Below are 23578 nucleotides of genomic sequence, written 5' to 3' on the forward strand. Positions count from 1 at the left end.
ATCCAAAAGTGTTTTCTTTCTTGATTTCTTCTTTGACCCCTTCATCATTTAGAAGTGAGTCATTTACTCTCCATGAGTTTATATACTTACTAGAGATATTTCTGCCATCAGTTCTTAAGTTTTACCACATTATGATCAGATAGAATACATGGACTTAGTTTAGTTTTTCTTTTTTTTTTTAGTTTTAATTTTTTTATTTTTTAATTGAGAATAAGAAAAAAAAAAGTTTCCGCCTTCTCCCAGCCTCCCATTTCCCTCCCCCTCCCCCCACTCTTCTCCCCCTCCCCCTCCAATCCAAAGAGCAGTCATGGTTCCCTGCCCTGTGGAAAGTCCAAGGTCCTCCCCCCTCCGTCCATGTCTAGGAAGGTGAACATCCAAACTGGCTAGGCTCCCAGCAAGCCGGAACATGAAGTAGGATCAGAACCCCTTGCCATTGACCTTGGCTTCTCATCAGTCCTCATTGTTCGCCATGATCAGAGAGTCCGGTTTTATCCCATGCTGTTTCAGTCACAGTCCAGCTGGCTTTGGTGAGCTCCCAATAGATCAGCCCCACTGTCTCAGTGGGTGGGTGCACCCCCCGTGGTCCTGACATCCTTGCTCGTGTTCTCCCTCCATCTGCTTCTCATTGGGACCTTGGGAGCTCAGTCCAGTGCTCCAGTGTGGGTCTCTGTCTCTATCTCCATCCATCACCAGATGAAGGTTCTATGGTGATATGAAAGATATTCGTCAGTAATGCTATAGGATAGGGTCAGTTCAGGTTCCCTATCCTCAGCTTCCCAAGGGACTAACTGGGGACATCGCCTTGGGCTCCTGGGAGCCACTCTAGGTTCCAGTCTCTTGCCAACACTAAGGTGGCTCTTTTAACTAAGATATGTGCTTCCCTGCTCCCCTATCCAACCTTCCTTTATCCCAATCTTCCTGTTTCCTCAAGTTCCCCCAATCCTCCCCTTCTTACTTTTCTCTCCCTGTCCCCCCTTATCCCCAACCCACCCCACCCCCAAGATCCCAATTTTGTCCCCGGCAATTTTATCTACTTCCCTTAGGCAAGAGGATAACTATATGTTTTTTCTTGGGTTCACCTTCTTCTTTAGCTTCTTTAGGTTCACCAGGTATACACTCCGTGACCTTTATTTATGGCTAGAAACCAATTATGAGTGAATACATCCCATGTTCATCTTTTTGGGTCTGGGTTACCTCGCTCAGGATAGTGTTTTCTATTTCCATCCATTTGCATGCAAAATTCGAGAAGTCATTGTTTTTTACCGCAGCATAATACTCTAATGTGTATATATTCCACACTTTCTTCATCCATTCTTCCATTGAAGGGCATCTAGGTTGTTTCCAGGTTCTGGCTATTACAAATAATGCTGCTATGAACATAGTTGAACAAATGCTTTTGTCATATGATAGGGCATCTCTTGGGTATATTCCCAAGAGTGGTATTGCTGGGTCCAGGGGTAGGTTGATCCCGAATTTCCTGAGAAACCGAAACACTGATTTCCAAAGTGGTTGCACAAGATTGCATTCCCACCAGCAATGGATGAGGGTACCCCTTCCTCCACAGCCTCTCCAGCAAAGGCTATCATCGGTGCTTTTGATTTTAGCCATTCTGACAGGTGTGAGATGATATCTCAAAGTTGTTTTGATTTGCATTTCCCTGATTGCTAATGAGGTTGAGCATGACCTTAGGTGTCTTTTGGCCATTTGAACTTCTTCTTTTGAGAATTTTCTGTTCAGTTCAGTGCCCCATTTTTTAATTGGGTTAATTAGCATTTTAGAGTCTAGTTTCTTGAGTTCTCTATATATTTTGGAGATCAGACCTTTGTCTGTTACGGGGTTGGTGAAGATCTTCTCCCAGTCAGTAGGTTGCCTTTTTGTCTTAGTGACAGTGTCCTTTGCTTTACAGAAGCTTCTCAGCTTTAGTAGGTCCCATTTATTCAATGTTGTCCTTAGTGTCTGTGCTGCTGGGGTTATACTTAAGAAGCAATCTCCTGTGCCCATCTGTTGTAGGGTACTTCCCACTTTCTCTTCTATCAGGTTCAGTGTGTTCGGACTGATACTGAGGTCTTTGATCCATTTGGACTTGAGTTTTGTGCAAGGTGATAGATATGGGTCTAATTTCAATCTTCTACAGGTTGACATCCAGTTGTGCCAGCACCATTTGTTGAAGATGCTTTCTTTCTTCCATTGTATACTTTTAGCTCCTTTGTCGAAAATGAGGTGTTCCTAGGTTTGGGGATTAAATTCCGGGTCTTCTATGCGATTCCATTGGTCGACTTCTCTGTTTTTATGCCAATACCACACTGTTTTCATTACTGTAGCTCTGTGATAGAGTTTGAAGTCAGGGATGGTAATGCCTCCAGAAGATCCTTTATTGTATAGGATTGTTTTGGCTATCCTGGGTTTTTTATTTTTCCATATAAAATTGATTATTGTCCTCTCAAGATCTGTGAAGAATTTTGATGGGACCTTGATGGGAATTGCATTGAATCTATAAATTGCCTTTGGTAGAATTGCCATTAGTTTAGTTTTTCTTAATTGGTAAATATGTGCCTTGTGTCTTAGGATGTGGTCTGTTTTAGAGACACTTCCATGGGCCGCTGAGTAGGATATATATTCTCTGGTGATCAGGTGGAACATTCTGTAGATGTCTATTAAGTTCATTTGGTGCATGATGCTATCATGTTCTCTGACCAGTTTTCGTCCAAATGACCCGTTATCTGAAGAAGGGAGGAATTGAAATCCCCTACTGCTTCAGCCATGGATCTCTAAAGAAACAGAACTGCTGGAATCATCGTGTGTGAGAGGGCAGGGCAGGCACAGAGAGAGATTAGAGTACCTTACAGGCTGTTTCCAGGTAGTCCAATAATGGCTGTCTCTCTGTGGAAAGGCCAAGAATCTGGTAGTTGCTCAGTCCTCAAGACTGGATGTCTCAGCAGTTGATGGAGTCCCTGAGAATTTCTAGAGAGTTGCTGGCCACCAGTTTGTGCTGGGATCCCAAAGAAAGTAGGTTCTCCTACCAGCACATGAAAGCCCGAGCACAGGACAGATGCACTTGCTGGTAAGAGTGAGTAAGAGTGAGGGCAAGTGGGCTGAAAGCAGAAGCTTCATTTTTCCATATCCCTCTATGTAGTCTGCTACCAAAAGGTGTGGCCCAGGTTTAGGATGAGTTTTCTCACTCAGATGATCCAATCAAGAAGATCCTGTGAATGGGTATAGTGGCACACACCTTTGATCTCAGCATTTGGAAAACAGGGGAAGGAGGATCTGTCTGTGAGTTCAAGTCTATATAGTGAGTTCCAGGACAGGAAAAGAAGGAAAGGAGGGAGGGAAGGAGGAAAAGAGAGAAAGGAAGAGAGAGAGAGAGAGAGAGAGAGAGAGAGAGAGAGAGAGAGAGAGAGAGAGAGAGAGAGAGAATTCTTCACTGGAATACCCAACTGTTTGGTTTTCAGTTGATATTAAATATAATCAAGTTGATAATCAAAATTAGCCATTATACCTACTATACCTACTATGGGTTGGTGTTAATATGTCTTTACTTCTAGTAGTACAATGTAATGAAATTATATGCATCAGAGTTTGGTACATGTATGTCTACAAGTGTAGTGTGTTTCTTGGTTCGTTGTTCCTGGTTCATTGTTCCCTTGATTTCAATGAAGTGTCCTCGTCTGATTAGTTTTAGTTTGAAGTCTCTGTCATCAGATATTATGATAATAATCCTGCTGGCTTCCTGCTCCCATTTGATTGGAGTACTTTTCCCATTCTTTTTCTTTAAGGAGGTGCCTAGCTTTAAAGTTAAGATGAATTTCTTGTAGACAACAGGACGATAGATTTTGTTTCTTGATCCACTCAGCTAGCTATCTTTTGATTGGAGAGTTAAGACCATTGATATATTTGAAGTTTTTATTTTAAAGTGTGTGTTGATTGCCGCCATTTCACGTTTTTCTATTTCATTATTTTGTCCTTTTTGTGTTCTTAGTCATGTTTGTGTCTCAGTAGTTACACCTTCATTTGCTTTGGTTCTACAGTCCTTTGGCTTATGCTTATTCCTTCAGACTAAAGTATTGCTTCCACTATTCTCTTTGGGGTTGGCTTGCTGGATATAAACTCTTTTAGCTTGTTTGTATCATAGAGAGATTTTCTTTCTCGTTCACTTGTGGCAGCTATTTTTTGCTGGGTACAGTAGTCTAGATTGGCTTCCATAGTCTCTTAGAACTTAGAATGTATTGCTCTAGGCCTGTGTGTCACCACCCCTTCGAACGACCCTTTTGCAGGGATTGCTTATCAGATATCCTACATATCAGATATTTATATTATGTAGCAAACTTACAGTTGTGAAGTAGCAACAAAAATAATTTTATTCCTGGAAATCACCACAACATGAGGAACTGTATTAACGGGCTGCAGCATTAGGAAGGTTGAGAAACACTGCTCTGGACTCTTCTGGCTTTCAAAGCTTCCATTGAGAAATAAGCTGTTATTCTGCTAGGTTTTCCATTATATGTGACTTTTGTTTTTTTTCTTTTGAGTTTTCAGAAGTCTTTCTTTGCTCTGTATGTTTAGTGCTTTAACTGATATGCTGTGAGGAGTTTCTTTTCTTGTATATTTGTTGTTTTGTGTGCTTCGTGTGTGTGTGTGTGTTCTTAGTTTGGAGAAACTTTCTTCTATGATCTCGTTGAAAATCTGGTCTATGCTACTGACCTGGGATTATTCTCCTTTACCTACACATATAATTCAAAGATTTGGTCTTCTCTTGATTTCCAGGAGTATCTGCATGTACCTTCCCTTTGTTTTTAATTTTTTTTCAGTATTCTTTGCTTGTGCAGTATAATTCCTCTAACTTAACTTCAAGATCTGATATTGAATCTTCTATTTAATCCATTCAACTTGAACAACTTTTCCCTGAGTTTTCTAATTGGATTGTTGAGTTTTTCAAATCCATCTTGACTTCAACTTGAATTGTTCAGTGTTTCTCTTTATTTAATTCAGTTTTCAAACCCTGGATTTCCTTTATTTTATTCAGGCTTATTTTTGTGTTTTTGTGAGCATAACTTGGGTGTTTATTGTCTTTGAGGTCATTCTCTTTATGTAGCTCTTTGTCTTCTTTAATCTCCTTGATTTCTTCTATAAGGTTTACGGCTTAAGGTCTGTGTCCAAGGATTCATCTAGGGAATCCCCACTGGAGAACTTTTCTATACTACTGATGAGTTTGTGACCAAGGGGGTATTGATTTGGCTTTGTGTTGCTTGTGGTTTTGTGATGAGACTGCGCAAGTGGGCTTTTTTGTGGTCATGAGTTTGATGTGTATACAGAGGGCTAGGACAGAGCACAGGATGGGTGTGGACGTTGTGTATGGCTTGGGTGGGATGAAATCTGGTGAACACAGGTTGGCAACAGGATATGCATCCTGATCCAGGCATGGTGAGTGTCCTGCTGCCCAGTCTGGGATGATGAAATGGATGTGGTTGCTGTATTTGGCAAGTGGGAAGGGTGACCAGAAGTTAGGTGCAGGCCACCTCACCAAGCTGGACTCTAGAGAGAAAGATGTTTGCACCCAGCTGGTCCTGGAGTTTGGATGTGGCACAGGAAAATTGAAGTTAGATTACAGGAGGGAATCCATGCTGTCCAAAACCTGGAGGTTATGGGTAATACAGGTGGTTCTGACAAGACTAGGCCACATTACTAGATGTGAGATGGAGGCCAGGTCTGATAGGGGAGTGTGTGCAGAGGGTAGGATAGCTGTGTGACCATGGCCAGGTCTGATAGGAGAGTGTGTGCAGAGGTAGGGTCAGGCAGACTCAACCAGGCTGGACTCCAGCACAAGACTTACAGAGCCAGGTTGTGCCTAGAAGTTGGATGTGGCACAAGAGATAAACAGGTTGCTGTAGGGTGGAGCACCTCTGATTGTTTTTAATGTAAGCACTTAGCACTATAAACTTTCTTCTTAGGACTGCCTTTAATGTATTACCTAGATTTTGGCATTTCATTCAATTCCAAAATTTATTTCCCCCCTTGATTTCTTCAATGACCCATTTATCATTCAATAGTACGTTGGTTGATCTCCCTGAGTTTGTACTTTCTATAGTTTTTATTGCTATTGCTACCTATTTTTATTCCATAATGGTCAGATAGAATACTGGATGCATTATTTCAATTTTCCTACATTTTTGAGCTTACTTTGTATCCTATTTTGTGCTCAGTTTTAGAAAAAGTCCCATGGGCTGCTAGGAAGAATGTATATTCTCCAGTGTTTGGGTGAAAAGGTCTGTAGAGGTCTATTGGGTACGTTTGGTTTACGGGTCATTTAAATCCATTATTTCTACATGCTTTGTTTAAATAACCTATGTGTGACTTAATACTTAATTCCATTTATTTTATGAGTTGGATGCACCTGTGTTTGGTGCATATGTGTTTAAAAAATTCTAATAAACGTTCTTGATGGATTGTTGCTGTAGTGAGCATAGAATGACTTTTGTCTTCGGATTAGTTTTTGTCTGAAGTCTATTTTGTCAAGTATTGGAATACCTGCACCTTTTTGTTTTTTAGTTCCAATTCCTTGGAATACTTTTTCCAGCATTTTACTTTAAGTTGATATTTGTCTTGGAAAGAGGGACCAAAAAAGATTATTTAATCTAATCCACCGGTCTGTGTCTTTGAACTTCAGAACTGGCACCATTCATATTCAGTTACTATTAAACTGTCTATTAATTTCTTCCATTTTATTCATTTTGTGGTGTTTTCTTATACTTGAATTGTCCTGGTATTGTTTGTTCACCCCCTATGACTCTGTGGGTGTATTATACTTCTCTGCAATCTCAAGTATTTCTTCTACTCTCCTCTGTAGAGGTCATTTAGTGCTCTTCCTTTAGTCTGTTTTTATCATGGAATTTTTTTCTACACTTATAATAGATAGTTTTGCTGTGTATAATAGTGTGGTTTGGTAGTTGTGGTCTTTCAGAGCATCAAATACACCTTTTACATGCCCTTCTGTGCTGTGGTCCAGCCACAGCGTGGGTTCAGGTCCTGAGGCAGGGAAAAGACATCAACGCAAAGAAATGAATTGTCCGACCACCAGATAAGTTTCCAACAAGTGGCCAGCCCCAGGTAGCTGTAGCCATCTTTATTTATACATCTAAAGCAAGCATAGTTTTCCATACTAACAGACAAGCTTTTCACATCCTCCAACATTAACTATGGCAAAAACAAATATGTAATTATGTTTTTTCCCAAACGTTTACATTAAAACGTCTTGAAACCAAAAACAACACTTACCGTTTTGTTAGCTTGGCCAAATATCAAGCCAGGCACATCCTGTCTTGACATAGGCACACATTTTCAAGAATAATAATCCTGTTCAAAACATCTTTACAGAAATAGGGGTGATCTGCCTCCAATCCTGTCAGCGCTGAATCAGAACAGCTCCCGGGATCTGGCGTGACAGCTGGCATCCCCAGATAAGAACCCTGAGGAGGAACATCAGCTCCCAAAGACTTTTAGGGGAAAATATTTGACAAAAAATGGGGTTTCCAGGAATGATCACAACTGTCCGTACATGACTGACAAAATGACACTAAAAACTGCCAAGAAAATTATCAACGTTATGAAAGAGGAGAGAGTATACAGGACACGGGGTCCCAGCAGTATTCTGCACTGTCCCCAAGTACACTGGCCCTTGCTGAGTAAGACTGTCCCCGTAGGCTTTTGTCTCATCTGGAGACCCATTGGACAAACACTCATATACTAGTCTAAAACTAGGCCATGTGGCTCTCAAAACTTCTGGTTCTAAAAGTCTTTAACCAAATAATCAGATGTTATTCTTATGGCCCTGCCTTTTGAGTAATTTTACCCTTCTTATTTTGTATTTTTGATGTTTAATTATATCATGGGTTTTTTTTTTTTGTTTGTTTGTTTGTTTGTTTTTGGTCTGTGGTGGTTTGAAAGAAAATGGCCGCCAAAAGGAGTGGCACTATTAGAAGCTGTGACTTTGTTAGAGGAAGTGTGTCACTGTGTAGGCGTGCTTTAAGGTTTCATATACGCTCAAGATACTGCTCAGTGTCTTAGACCACATCCTGTTGCCATGCAAGATGTATGACTCTCAGTTCCCTCTCCAGCACCATGTCTGCCTGCACCCTGCCATGTCCCACCATGTACCTGGGTCAGCTCTCATCCCTACTCAGGGGCCACAGTTTCTGTTGTTGTAGGACTAGGTCTATTGTTCTAAATTGTGGAACTCCCTACACTTGTGAGTCTTACCCTGGACATATTTTGTGTGTGTGTGTGTGTGTGTGTGTGTGAGAGAGAGAGAGAGAGAGAGAGAGAGAGAGAGAGAGAGAGAGAGAGAGAGAGAGAGAAACTGCTCAAGCAGCTATGTGTGTATGAAGACCATAGGTCAATGCTAGGTGTCTTCCTTAGTCTCTTTTGACTTTATTTTCTGAGATGATCTTTCATTGAATCTAGAACTTGCTGAATGGCTAGACTGATTGACAAGTGAGTTTCAAGAACTCTTCTGTCTTTGGCCCAGGGGCAGAAATCTAGATACATCCTGCTGTGTCTGTGTCCCAGAGATTAGAACTTAGGTGCTCATGACTGACCATCAAGTACTTCCCTAGTCTCTTTTTAATTTTTGTAAATCCAGTTTACAGAACAGGAGTTCAAGTTTGTGCTGAATATAATAAATATAACTACCGAAAGTCATATCATTTATGGGGAGATGGTTGGAGAGATCATCATCATAAGCAAAGTAATTCAGACTCAGAGGCTGTACGCTCATATGCATGACTGGAGAGGCAGTTATTGCTGTATGCTCATATGCACAGCTGGCGAGGCAGTTACTGCAGCCTACTCTCATGCACAGGGCTGGAGAGGCCGTTGCTGCAGTTTACTCTAATATGTAGGGCTAAGAATAAAGACATGAAATTAGAATATAATGGAAAAGGAATACTGAGAGGGGGTGAGCAAAAGTGCAGTGAGGTGGAGATGGTCATAGAGTTTACACTTGTCTAAAATACAAGCATGAAGCCTTTAATTTGTAATATTATGTACATTAATACATTAATACATTCTGCCCTGCCATAGGCCAAAACAGCTTCTTTATTAACCAATGGTAATAAAACATTCACAGCATACAGAAAGCAATCCCACATCAACTCACAAAATAAATGGCTAAACTTTTCATAAAAATAAAAGGTGACAAAGCAGAGTCCAATAGTGTATTGATATAAGGCATTGATACAAGATGGGTATGGGGAAATACAGAGAGAAAGGAAGAGATGTTGATTCAGAAATGTTGAAAATAAGAAAGAATATTTCAGACAGATGAGAATGTCTGGATTTGAAATCTGGTAAACTGGTTTCAGACCAATGAGAAAGACAAAGAGACCCAATTATTATAAAAGCTGCAAGTTACAATGAAGACATACACTTAAAAACTATGCACAGAGAGAAAATTGGGTGAAATCTACTCAAACCTTGGAATGGAGGGAACTTATATCTGGAACCCGTGACTATGGAGTTGCATGGCAAAGTAGACCTTTCAGAGTAAGATTACAATAAATCACCTGCATTATCCAAATGACCCAAAATAACCGTGGACCCAGAGTCAGACATCTGTATGTATAGAAGATGCAGCAGAAAAGGAGTCGAGAGACTTGCCCTGCATTTGCTGTAGATGGCCACACTAGAAGTGGGAATGGGAACACAGCTGACTGGGAAGCAAAAAACATCTCTGGTGATAACTATGAGAGGAAAGAAGACATCACTTCGGGAGCCCTAGGTTGTTTTGTTAAAGATGAACTTGAAAATATTTCAAGAAATGATCTTAGTCTCCAGTAATCCAGAAGTTCCAGGATGTAGACCAGGTTGGCTGAGCAGAAACAAGACTGGGCATACGCTGCCAACTTGAAGGCAGGTGACAGACAGCTAGATGCTGTCATTCTCTGCACTTCCGACATGGGATTGTAATGATGAGTATGTCTCTATCTATATTCACCAATCTGCATAAATGCCTTTTCCCCGTTGTCTTAGAGTTTCATTGCTGGGAAGAGACACTGTGCCCACAGCAGCTTTTATAAAGGAAAACATTTCATCAAGGACAACTTGCAGTTCAGAGGTTTAGTCTGTTATTATGGCCGGATGTGGTGGCATGCAGGCAGACATGGAGCTGGAGAGGTAGCTGGGAGTTCTATATCCACAGGTAGCCGGAAGAGACTGAGACACACTTCCTCCAACAAGGCCACACTTCCTAATAGTACCGCCCACTTTCTATAGGCCTATGGAGTCATCTTTATTTAAAACACCATATCCGTCATATTAATGTTTTACAGGGTAAATTTAATGTAGACTTTGCAAACTGGAGCATGAATATTTTATTTTTATGAGCAGTCAAATAAATGCCGTTTTAAAAAGTAATAATGCCATTTCTCAATACCTTCATCAGCCATCTAAGAAGAATGGCCGGCTTTGAAATCATAAGCAGAACCTAAAACTGCCCTCACTGGGTTATAGTGATTATCATATTGTGTGGCTAAGTACAGTGTACTTAAGTGAAGAGGTTAAATAATGAAGGCGAATTTCCTAAGTGGGGTTTCTGCTGACGCTAACTCAACAATAAGAGCCTTTTAGAAATCCTCAATGGTTGGATAGGCACTCAGTGCATTGCAGGTTCAAGGCTCTGGGTTCAGTCCCCAGAAGATGTTGAAATTAATAAACCATTATTAAGTCATTGAAACAAACCTTCATCTTCATGTTTCTGGCCCTTTTGTTTTCTACTTATAAAATTGCTATATATTTTATATAAAACACAGAAATGAAACAGTGAGGACTAACATCTTAGCACTATTTTGTTCATTATTTTGTTTTGTTTTTGAGACAAGATCTGTTTGTGTAGTCCTCTCTTTCCTGGAACTCACTCTGCTAGCCTGGCCTCAAACTCACAGAGATCCACTTGCCTCTGCCTACCTAGTACATCCCCCAGTGACACCACTGGAAATCAATAAATAGATTTAGCAACCCTGGATTTCCATTATATTTTCTGACCAGGACAAACAATAAGAAATGATATCTGATCTTGCTTACAAAACTTATTTTCCTACCTGGTTACTCCAGAATAGACTGGCCCAAACACTTGCTTTGAAATCTGATGCTTGCCGTTCTGCCTGCCTTCCTCCCTTCCTTGCTTCCTTCCTTCCTTGATGTGGGAAGTCCTTCTGTATATGTGTTGCTTTTATTGCTTAGTGAATAAAGAAGCTGCTTTGGCTTGTGATAGGGCAAAGTAGAGCTAGGCGGGAGAACTAAACTGAATGCTGGGAGAAAGAAGGCAGAGTCCGTGAGATGCCATGCAAGCTGCCAGTCAGAACCTTGCCATTAGGCCATGAAACTCATGGTAAAATATAAAATAATAGGAATGGGTTAATTTAAGATATAAGAGCTAGCTGGAAATATGCAGAAGCTAATAGGCCAAGCCGTGTTGTAATTAATATAGTTTCTGAGTGAATATTTCAGGTCTGGGTGGCCAGGAATTGAATGAACAGCTTCCGCCAACACTTCCTTCTTCCTTTCTTTCTCCCTTTCTCCTTCTCTCTCTTTCTTGGCATATGAAACCAAAGCATAACAGATCAATTAAACCATAGCCATGATAATAGAAAATAAAATTTTTATAAAGTACTTTAATCTCAATCCAGGAGTGGTAGTCCATGTCTGTAATCCTGGCACTTAGAAGATGGATAGGAGGACTGTGAGTTCAAGCCCAGCCTTGAACATGTAGTAGATTAGTGTCTAATAAAAACAGTCAGGTAAATAGACAGACTTAGATATTAATATATTTATAATGCCCCAACAATTAGTGATTGTTAATTTCCTTTAGGCCCATCAACTTATCAAATATCGAGATGATGGGGGAAGCACAATGTGAAAGACAAACTTCTGTTTATAACACACAAGGCATGTTGATCCATGCCTATGACTCAAAACTCTGGGGAGATTGAGGCAGAAGAATCAGTTTATAGGCGGCCTGGCTACATACTGCCTCAAAGTTTTTTAAAACTTTTTCCCAAAGAAATTATATGCATAGTTTGTTAAAACTATGAAAACAAAGCCATCAGCTGAATATATGATGTTATTTTTGTACTGGGGGACATGGCTTTCATGTAGAGCATTGGGAAGCAGCTGAGGCCAGCACTGCACCATCTTACACAGTTACCAGGGGAGACAGTTGCCATGCACACCTCAGGAAGGCACCACGCTGCCTTTTCCTTCTTTCTTACTCTCTGAACATTCTCGTACTTCATCACCATCACCAACCTCAATCTGACTTTTCCCAATTCTAAATATATCTTCTTTATCAGTAGCATGGAAAATACTATATTTGAGAAATATTAAAAATAGGTGAGGTACACATCTATAAACAGCACCTGGGAAACAGTGAGATCCCAGACTCGGAAGACAGTGAGAGGGTTTGTGATGGTTGATACTGATTCATCTTCACGGTTCTGGAGTCGTCTGTGAGGGATCCTCTGGAGATGGCCGGCTTCTGTTCACCCAGTTGGAGAAGTACCTTGACTAGATTGGGTGAGGTGGGAAGACACACCCTGAAGGTGACCAGCACTGTCCCTGGGCTATATGTGGAGAAGGCCAGCTCAGCACTAGCATTCACTGCACTTGTCTCCCGGATGTCCTGTGAGCAGCTGCTTCAAGCTCCTGCGCCTTGATCCCTGCCATGATGGATGGGACCCTGAATGTGAGCCAGAGCAAAGTCTTCCTTCCTTAAGGTACTCTCCCAGATATTTAATCACAGCAGCCGTAAGGAAACTAATGTGTTATAAGAGGTCACTTGTTTGTTTCCCGGCCACTAAGCAATTCAGACCCAAAATAATCACACAGAAACTCTACCCATCTCCATTCATGTGGCCTACCAGCAAAGTTTCAGCAAGTCTGTCTCTGGTGGCGGCTCCATGGCTTCTTCCTCACTCTGGCTCCTTTCTCCCAGCATTCAGTTTAGTTTTCCCCACCTAGCTCTGCTCTACCCTATCACAGGCCCAAAACAGCTTTTTTATTAACCAGTGGTATCCACAGCATACAGAGGGAATCCCACATCACTAATGTGAGGTGAGCCTGGAAGTAGAGAAGAGTAATAATGATGCCAAAATATTGTTAAAGGGATAATTCTAGCCTTTTCACAAACATCCATTAATGAAATTTGTGGATTTTTCAAAGATCCTAGTATATAATACTTAAAAATAACTGCCAGAAGATTTATCTTTGAGTATAATGTTCTTACCAATAAGTAAAAGTTATTAAATAAAATGAGCAGGCTCATATCACCCCAGGAGCTTGGCAAGTCCCTGTTTTCTCTGTAACTGTCAAGATTTTTCTCTTGAGTGGTGAAGGTACATACCACTGTCATCTTCATTGTTCTGTGATTTTCAGTGAATCCTATACAAGATTTGGAAAATACAAATCTTTGTCATATATAAAAAGTATTAAATTAGTAGACTAAGGTATAAAATGACGTGTACATCACTTTTCCTAAGAGTCCTGGCCAAAGTTCTAGAGCAGCACAGGGCTCAGCAGTCTCTTCGCTCACATACCGCTTTTTAACTACAAAATAGCGCATACCAAAAGGCTAACACTTCTTAAGAGATTATGTCTAGGGATTTCCTAAATTGTTTAAAAGATCACTATGAAGAATTCTTGCGAACAGTTCTGCACTTACTGGGTCTGTGTCCTTTAAACTTGAGAATTTACACTATGATTGCTCTGTAAACATCAGAATGTTCTAAATACTGTGCAGTGTACACACAGAACTGGTCCTGGCTTATCTTGCACTTATCAGCTTGTTTATTTTTATTCCCCCGAAGCTGTATTTCTAACAAGAGCAGCTGCTACTTTGTAAATACTTTAATGGCTTCTGTTAGTTAGAGCTGTCGGTCTAACAGACAATGTTATAAAAGATTTTCATTCTTCCATGTGATTACACACCTTGAAGTGCGTTTTACCCTGAAAATCCTCTGGAGACTGGGGCCTGGGAAGGTATGTCTTTTGAGGGCACAGAGCCAAGAGAATAGAAAGATTTGAGATGGTGTGTGAGATCAGGGACCAATGGGCACCTGCACTGGGTTCTCAGAGTCACAGTTGTTGAGAGCTCACACTTTACACCCAGCACTGCTGGAGAAAGTCTTCTGTGCAGCCCAAGCTAGCCTTGAATGTGATCCTCCTGCCTCTGCCTCTCAGTGCTAATGTGACGGATCTGTCTAATCAAGACTAATTTAGCTCTTCTGGTGAACGTGAGGAGAGGCAGCAGAGAAGAGTGACTTAAATATCTAAGACAGCTGACAAATGCAGGGGTCACACCCTAGTCTCCTGAAGGGTTCACTGTTGTCCTATCCTGGGAGCCCGAGTCAGACAGGAGAGAGTAGAAGCGATACAAAAGACAAAAGAGGAAGCAGAAAGAATTAAAATACTTTGAGTCCTGGCAGGGTTCAAGGACTTCATCAAGAATCAGGAAGTGTGTTCCAAGTGGTTTACCTACTGAGGTAAACACTGTGGACACTTTGTATTATAAACAAGGACAGCTACACCCCAGTAAGACTTCATTTAGACACTGAAATTTGAACTTCATATACTTTTCACATATAAGAATGTATCATCTTTCTAATAATTTGAAAATTTAAGGAAAAACTTCTGCCAGTTAGCATTGGTAAATAACTAAAAATAACTATTAAATACCATAAGGTAAACATCTATAAAATGAATTTGGTACATGGGCTATAAGCTTAAATATTTGTCCTAGGAAAAAAGACTAAAACAAAATTCTAAGTAATTCATAGTTTCTTTTATGTTTTTAATAGGGGATAGAGAATTCAGTAATGCCATAGATGTAGACTTAGCAGATAAATGCAAACTATCCATACAACTAGAATACACATTTTTGTCAAATGCCCCTGGAACATTCTCCAAGACTAACAAAAATAAAGTCATAAAATAAGTCTTTTTTTTTTTTAACCTTTGTTGTGGTGAGTATCAAAACCAGGGTTTCAGGCATAGTAGGTGAGTGCTCTACCCCTGAGATACCCTTCCAGCCCTTAAGTAAGTCTGTTAATAAAATATTTTATCATATAAAAATATCTTCAGCCGGGTGGTGGTGGCGCACACCTTTAATCCCAGCACTCAGGAGGCAGAGGCAGGCAGATCTCCACGAGTTCGAGGTCAGCCTGGTCTATAAGAGCTAGTTCCAGGACAGGCACCAAAAACTCCAGAGAAACCCTGTCTCAAAAAAAANAAAAAAAAAAAAAAAAAAAAAAAAAAAAGTATCTTTGGATCACAGTGAGAATAAACCAAAAAATATTAGAAGTAAAACTGGAAATACACATAATGAGCCAAAAAGGGAATCACAAAGAAAATTGTAAAACTTCTTGAGACAAGGGAAAGTATGTGAATTTAAGCTATTCATCACAAAAAGAAAATCTCAAATAAATATCCTAACTTTATATTTGAGGAAACCATTAAAAGAACAAATTAAAACCAAAGGAAGCAGAAGGAAATAAGATTAAAACATATAAAAATACAAAATCACAAATAAGAAAAGAAAAAGTTAATGACACTTAAGGTGCAGCTTTCAAAAACCAACAAGAAAACTGACAGACCATCCGCTCTGCTGAAAATCAGAAATGCCCCGCACAGATGAGGGTGCTTCTCCAGCATTACCTAAGTGCGTGCTGCCCTACTAAAACTAGATCAGAGAGCAAGCAGACAATTAGTGAACTGGATTAGTAACCAGAGCCTCCCAACAAAGAAAAGCCCAGGACTTGTTGGCCTCACTGGAGAATTCTACCAGTTAAAGAGGAATTCCCAACATCCTTTTCAAGTTCCTCCCCAAAACTGAGGAGGGAATTCCCAGAGCCAGTTTTAGAACAGCACTGTTCTAATGCCAAAGTCATACAAAGGCACAGAAAAACGGTTGGCCAATGTTTCTGATCAGTACTGATGGAAAAGTCCTTAACAAAAGCTAGCAAACCAAATTCGACAATGCAAAGCAAGACTTAGACACAGTGACCAAACAGGGCTTATGTCTGGAAAGCTGGAATGGTTCAACAGATGAGTCAGGCTGCTCAGTCACATTAACAGAACAAGGGACAGAATCTTCAGGATCTTCCCAGTAGTATGGCATGTGCAGAATTCAACCCTTTCCATGACAGAAAACACTCAACCAAACAGTAAAGGGAGTAACAGACTCACAGCCTACAGTAAACTGGGTGGGGACAACTGACAGCCTGAGCTGGCAAGGTGGCACCACCAAGCCTGTCAACCTGACGTCTGTCCCCAAAGCCCACGTGGTGGAAAAACTGACCTTCATGTATGCACGGGGTACACACACACCTACAATACAATAAATAATACAATCTTGAAGGACTGAAAGCTGTTTCTATAGGACAAAGGAAAAAACCAAGGTGTCTGTTCTTTATATTTAATGAGGTGCTGGAATTCCCTAGCCAGGTTAACTATGCCAAAGAGATTTAAAAGAAAAAATCGAAATCTGAAAGTAAATGATCTGCTTGCTAAGTAATGGTCTTATTATAGAAAGAAAACTCTTTAATTTTAAAGTTTATTGAAAAATTGTTAGAATAAGCAAATACTATAAAGCGATAGGAGACAAATCAACATTTATCTTGCTTCAAGGGAGTGGTCTGAAAAGTAGTGATGAGAACGGTATATCCATCATGGTCACTAAAAGAGGAAAATCACCTTACCAGGGGGGCAAAGGCCGTCACCCTGAAAATGGTTGCTGAAGGAAGTAGAGAGCAGGCGTGGCAGCATACACCTGTATCCCAAGAGTTAGAAGACAGAATGGGACGGTCCCTTGAGTCCGGTGGTTCAAATCTGGCCTGTACAGCATGTATAGACTCATGTCATATTCATGGACTGGAAGACAAATGTTGACAAATGGCAGCACCACTAAGGCAACCAGCTGGTCAGTGCAAGTCCTATCCCAGGGCAATGGTGACTTTGCAAATCTAAAAATCTTAATTTTTGTTTGTATTTCTGTGTGCGTGCGGCATAGTGTATACGTAAGGAGTCCGAGGACAACCTGCAGGTGTCAGTTTTCTCCCTCCCACTGTGGGCTCTGGGGATCAGACTCAGTGGTCAGGCTCAGTGGTGAGCAGCTTCCCCTACTGAGCCATCATGACAGCTCTTCGTAGAAACTTGTATGGAGTTAAGGGGGACATGAAGAAAGACAGTGTCAGATACATTACACTTCTGGATTCCAAGGGTGGGGTAATCAAAACTGACACTTGACAAAAGTACACACACAGACCAGTGGAACCCCAAGTGGAGTGGAGACCACAAACAAACTTTCAGGTATGTGGTCAAACAATTTTCAACAAGGATAGTGGGATCACTAATGGGAAAGGCAGTACGTTTTCCAAAAGTTCAGCTAGTGGCACTCAGAAAACTGTATTCATATGCAAAACTATAAGCTTGCCGTTACCTTCTATCTTGTACAAAAATAACTCAGAATAACGTGCTCACTGTGAACCAGAAAGGCCCAGGGATTCCTCTATCCCGCCATAACAGTTGATGGCCCAGCCACGGCCACAATGGGAATTTGCAACAGAAGGGGGAAAATGAGCCAAAATTTCTCAGGCCCTGACTTTTTTCAAGTACTTTAGGAATGAAAATGTCTATCTGTCTGTCTGTCTGTCATTTTACATTCTGACTGCAGTTTCTTTTTTAATTTATTTATTTTACACCCCAGCCACAGTTTCCCTCCTTTCTTCCCAATCCCTTCCCCCACCCTCTCCATCTGCCCCCACCCCATGCACTCCTCCTCCTTTCTATTCAGAAAAGGGCAGGCCTCCTCTGGATATCGACAAAACATGGCATATCAACTTGCAGTAAGACTAAGCACCTTGTCTTTGGGATCCTATTCCTCATCCTGTGTATTTTTTATTTATGTTTTATATTTCTGCATATACTGTTAGGGATCAGCAAGTTCTATGGTGTCAGTGTAGTGATAGCGTGCCTGAAGATCAGAGTGCAGAGCTAAGACACTAGAAGCCAGGGAATTGTGGCACAAACCTTTGGTCCCAGAACAAAGGAGACAGAAGCAGACAGATCTCTGTTAGTTCAAGGCCACCGTGGACTACCCGAAATTGATCCAATCTAAAAGAGCAACAGAGCTCACACAAAAGTGATCCCAGCACTAGGGAGGTAGGGACAGAGGGATATGGCTGGGCAGAGAGCGGAATATAAGGCAGGAGGAGACAGGAGCTCAGATGCAGTCTGAGGAGAGGATCACCCTTTTGGTCTGAGGATTCAGTAAAGGCAAAAGGTCTCTCTAGTGACTGGCTATTCTGCCTCTCTGATCTCTCAGCTTTCACCCCCTAATGTCTGACTCTGGGTTTTTATTATTAAGACCAATTAGGATTCATGCCATAGTGTTCATGACCTAACCTGCTCTAAGAGCATTCTCTAGCTGTGACCATGTCCATTATAATCTTGAGGGGGAAAATGTCTTTTTAAAAATAAATAGCCAAGAAGGTGGGGGGAAAATAAATAGACTACAAGCATGTGTTTGAGCTCGCCTCTGGTATAAGTAGTTGGTTCCCAGGAGATGTACAAAAGGGCCAGAGAGCCTGGAATGCTGGTGCAACCCTTTAATCTTAGAACCCAGGAGGCAGAGACAGGCAGACCTCTGAGTCTGAGATCAGCCTGGTCCATATAATGAATTGGCTAGCCCAGGCCAGTCGGAACTACATAGCCAGACCCTATCTTTTTAAAAGGGAAAGGGAAAAAAAAAAAAGGCCGAAGATTGCTTCATTCTTTTAAAAATTTTGGTCAGTTCAGTTGCCTTTTTATTATTTTATTTAATGCTATTTTGTCTGAATATGACTTCGTCAGGGCCACAAAGAAATGTCTGCATCATCTCGTTCATAGCAGCCTGGCTCATGATCTCCACAGCAGACATTCAGAAACTGAATTTGCCTTCACTACTTACTTGGACCCACGCAGTTACTGGAAGCAAGATGGGAGTGAGGTCTCTATGTGCTTAGCCCTTGGTGTCAGCACGATGCTCACTCGGGAGCACCTGCCTAGAAACTGTGATACCCAGCTAAAGGACCAGTGATGAGGGCAACCTAGGCACCTTACTGACCTTTCAGAGTTCTACCCCCGCACAATGTGACCTAGAGGTCTCCAGGCCTTGTCCTCAGTCTGCAGTCACCGTGTGTCCCAGGAAGAACAAAGCCTTGCAGACCAAACCTCTCCTATGAGAGAATTCTGATGGGGAGACCCTACCTGCAGTACTGCAGTAGAACAACCATCTCCTGAGAGCCACCTTCTCCCCTCAAGTGAGGACTTCAGACTCCCTTGCTACATCAAGATGAGACAATGATCAGCCAGACGATGCCTTGGCCCCAACGTTTAATTATAGCACTGCTTGCTGTCTGCCCTCATTCTCACTCTGTGCAGACCAGCATCACGTGCCTGTGCTCAGGTGAACAAGGATACTGGACCCTCTGGTAGTCTTTCCAGTGTGCCACACTGATTAATCTCCTGTAAGGCACTAAGGTTTGTCTGCTGATTTTCACATGTCTGTAACATGGAAATACACCTCCTCCTGTGCATTTTAAAATTCTGGTAGGAGGCTGATGAGTGTAGCTCCGTGGTAGAGTGCTTCCCTAGTGTGTGCGAGACCCTGGTTTCGATTCCCCTCACCACCAAAAATAAATAAACAAAAATATAAAATATAGGAGCAAAGTGCTTCCCACTGAGCCTGAGGACCTAAGTTTGATCCTTGGGGCCTGTTGGGAGGAGAGAGTTCCCACATGTTGTCCTCCCTTCACATACAACACACACACACACGCGCGCACACACACACGCGCGCGCGCGCACACACACACGTGCGCGCGCATGTGCGTGCATTCTAATTACTTTAAAATTTTAAAATAATACTTATCTAAAGAAAAAAATTAAAAATGTTTGGGAGGGCTGGGGAGATGGTTCAGCAGTTGAGAGTGTGCCTTGCTCTTGCAGAGGACTTGGGTTTGGTTCCTGGCATCCTCATCAGTGGGCTGACAACTATCTGTAGCTCCACTTCTAGGGAATCTGATGCCATAATTGCCTTCTCCGGCACCTACATACATGCGGTGCACATAAACTCATGTAAGCACATGTACATACACATAAAATATCTAAGAATGACTTTCCTTTTAAATGTACTATATATTAGACTAATTTCCTATAATTATCAAAAATAATAAAAATAGCTAGGCAATTGGGTGACATTAAGAACAGATTAGATGATTAATTATGTTGACAAAAGCACTGTGAATAGGCAAAGTATAAAAGAAGTTTCAAATTTGATCTTGAGAAGACTCATGTTGGTGCCCCTGGCTGAGCAGGAACTGCCAACCCCACCCCCACACACCCGCCCAGTGCTGCACAGCGGATAACAAAGATCAAGGCTGCACTACACACATGATAATTGTTTGTCGCAAATTACGTAGCAGAACTGTATTTGCATTTTTCTCATATCTTACTTATTGTACATAAAACAGAGCTCCTGGGGCCCTTGGACAGAAGAGACACGCTGAATGAAGCTCTTGCTGGCCCAGCTTTAACACCCGAAGGAGAAAACACATTTCCAGATCTTCTTCCCTCCATTGGTCCCATGCACAGGCACGCCACTCAACAGAAAATGCCCAGTGGCCCTTCTAACAGGTAAAATATGATGAACTGAGAGTTTACCATGTAAAGAAGTGATTCACATTCAGCGCTTCACATACAGCCGTGCGCCTGCTGTCTGTACGCTGACTTTGTGTCCTGGCACTCTGCTGACAGGATTCCATCAGCTCCGAGGTCCTCTGGTGGAGTCCACTGGACCCTTTTTGTTTCGTGTCATCTGCAAGCGGTGCTCATTTGTCTTGTTTTCTTACTGATATCCCTTTCGTTTATTTCTGTTATCTTACTGCTCTCTTCAGGACTCCAGTCTCAATACTGAATAAGAGCAGAGCGCGAGAGCCCTTGTCACACTCCAGGTATTAGAGGAGATGGCCTCAAGTATGTTTTATTCAGTATAATTGTCTATCAACTTAATATATACAGACATTTTACTTATTTGATGTGTATGAGTGTTTTGCCTGTGTGTGTATGAGTGTACCATTTATGTACCTCATATCCACAGAGGCCAGAAGAGGATGCTGGGTCTTGGAACTGGAGTTAGAAGATTGTGAGCCACTGTGTGGGTGCTGGGAACCAAATGCTGAGGCAAGAGCAGCTTGTGCTCTTAGGGGCTGAGCCATCTCTGTAGGTATCCTGGAAGCCATTAAAATAAAAAGGCTCCCACTGAGCTCGCAGCTTGTGGCTCCACGTCCCTCCCTGAACCACACGCTATGGTGTCCCAGAACAACTGTCATGGGACTGTATGCTAACGCCTGCCTGACAGAATTCCTCTAGAATATGGTAAGGGAGTTTTGCATCAGAACTCTAGGAAGTGGTCTGTGAGGGAAAAACCTGGTTGAAGGCAGAGTCTATGTGGAAATACGGATCGAGCTCCCAAGAGTGTGCCCTGGGCACAGGGAAGGGACAGGGCGAACATTTCAGCCTGCACCATGAAAACAGGACCGACATCTGTGCTGAGACCCGAGAGGTGCCTGTTGATGGGGTCAGCACCTGTGACCCAGCCTGCAAAGGCGTCCCAGGGTTGTCCTGGTGTCCAGGAGCCTGGGGAAGGGACTGAGTGTCAGAGTTGGAGCAGCAGCAGGCGAGAGCCACCCAGACTGCACCCTTCCAGCTCTCTCCAGGTTACTCTTCCTTCACTCCACCCAGTGCCCTTATTTCAGGCCAGATCCGCCCTGCTCTGTCCTCTACCTCACCACTTTCCCTGTCTTTATTATTATTTCCTGTTAAATTTTCTACTTGATAGACTTATCTGACCAAGGCATATCTGACCTGGTTTGGGGTCTGAATCTCAGCCTGCTGGGAGCTGGGGTGGCTTCAGGTTAGCTTACGCCATCCCTTTTCTTCTTTTCACGGGACTGCCCTGCCCTCTTCTTATCTCTGATGTTTGCCTCCATCAGTGTAATATTAGCCAGGACTCTTGGCTCTTGCCTTCTCCCGTCCACATATTTATCCCCAGAATAACTAATGTGTGACTACAGTATTAGCAGTGTTCTCTTTAAGTGACTGGAAAGCAGAGGCTGGTCTTTTTGTGGTTCACCATTATATTTTCATACTGTGCCTATTCTCTGAATATTACTGGTATAGATTTCCTCAATAAAAAAGGAACAAGCCAGCAGATTAAATCAAAAGGCAGAATCATCCAGGCATGGGAACACACACCCTTAGTCCCAGCAAAGGGAGCTAAGCTCTGAGAGTTTGGGGCAGCCTGGTCTACATAGCAAGTTCCAGGATAGCTAGTGCTATAAAGTGAGACCCTGCCTGAAAAAACAAGACAGATATTTTTGTTTTGGTTTGTTTTCTATTTGTTGCCTCCAAGAAACATACCTCATCATCAAAGACAGACAGAGTCGTAAGGTGGGAGCACGGAGAGAGGAATTCCCAGCGAGCGGAATAAAGAAGCAAATAGGTGTCACAATAACTAAAAACCAGAGTAAGTCAGACTAAACAAAGCCGCTTCAGTCTGAGTAAGGGCACACTCTATCAAGATGCCAGTGTGACTCTAAACAGGCATGCATGGGGACACCCAAACCCGTTAAGCTGTTAGGTATGACAGTGTAAGTTAACCCCATCACAGTAGGAATGCGTGGCTCTAGTGCTGCACTCCCGTCAATGCGCAGGTCACCCCGACCACAAAGAAAAATATCTGAGCTAATGACATCATAGATCAAGTGGGTTTAGACCTCTGCAGAAATTCCAGACACTGCAGAATACACAGTCCTCTCAGCAGCTCATGAAATGTTTTATAAAATAGATCCTATCATAGAATATACAAAACAAGTCCTAAGAAAAATAATATTTTATTCTATATGACCACAGTGAAATAAAATGAAAAATTATGGAGTGTACACACAAATTCATAGAGATTGAGAAACACTGAATAATGAATGAGTTTCATAGTAAAATAAAAATTAAAACATTCCTAGAATCTACTGAAAGTGAAAACATATACAAAAGCCTGAGAAATGTATATCTATTCATAGTTCCATTAAAAAAATCAGGCCAGGTGGTGGCACACACCTTTAATTCCAGCCTTCAGGAGACAGAAGCCATCAGATTTCTGTGAGTTCGAGGCCAGCCTGCTCTACAAGAGTGAGTTCCAGGAGAGGCAGAGCTACACAGTGAAACTCTGTCTTGAAAGGGGACAAAAAGGAAAAAAAAAATCAAAGCAGTTTTAAATAAATAATCAAATGATGAACTTTAGGGTCTTGGAAGAAAAGAAGAACAAGTTAGGTGATGGAAAGAAATAACATCTAGATAGAAATGGACACAAAACAAAATCCCACAAAAAAAATCAATAAAACAAAGAAATAATTTTTAAAGGCGTGTGCCACTGCCGCCCGGCTATATCTTTTTTTTTTATTGAGAATAGGAAAAAAAAAAAAAGTTTCCGCCTCCTCCCAGC

At 41.7% G+C, this 23578-nt stretch overlaps 1 protein-coding gene across 1 annotated transcript in view; it reads left to right on the forward strand.

Annotated features, from left to right (window-relative positions):
* The window catches only part of Wdpcp (WD repeat containing planar cell polarity effector), a 275150-nt gene that overhangs the window by 232897 nt on the left and 18675 nt on the right, over positions 1-23578 (forward strand). The window contains exon 15 of the mRNA XM_050140767.1: positions 20553-20715. Coding sequence (XP_049996724.1) covers positions 20553-20715 — 163 coding nt within the window. The remainder of the gene's footprint in view (positions 1-20552; positions 20716-23578) is intronic.

This window comes from Alexandromys fortis, unplaced genomic scaffold, assembly GCF_014885135.2.
Source record: "Alexandromys fortis isolate MF-2015 unplaced genomic scaffold, M_Fortis_MF-2015_v1.1 scaffold_7, whole genome shotgun sequence".
Lineage (NCBI taxonomy): Eukaryota > Metazoa > Chordata > Mammalia > Rodentia > Cricetidae > Alexandromys > Alexandromys fortis.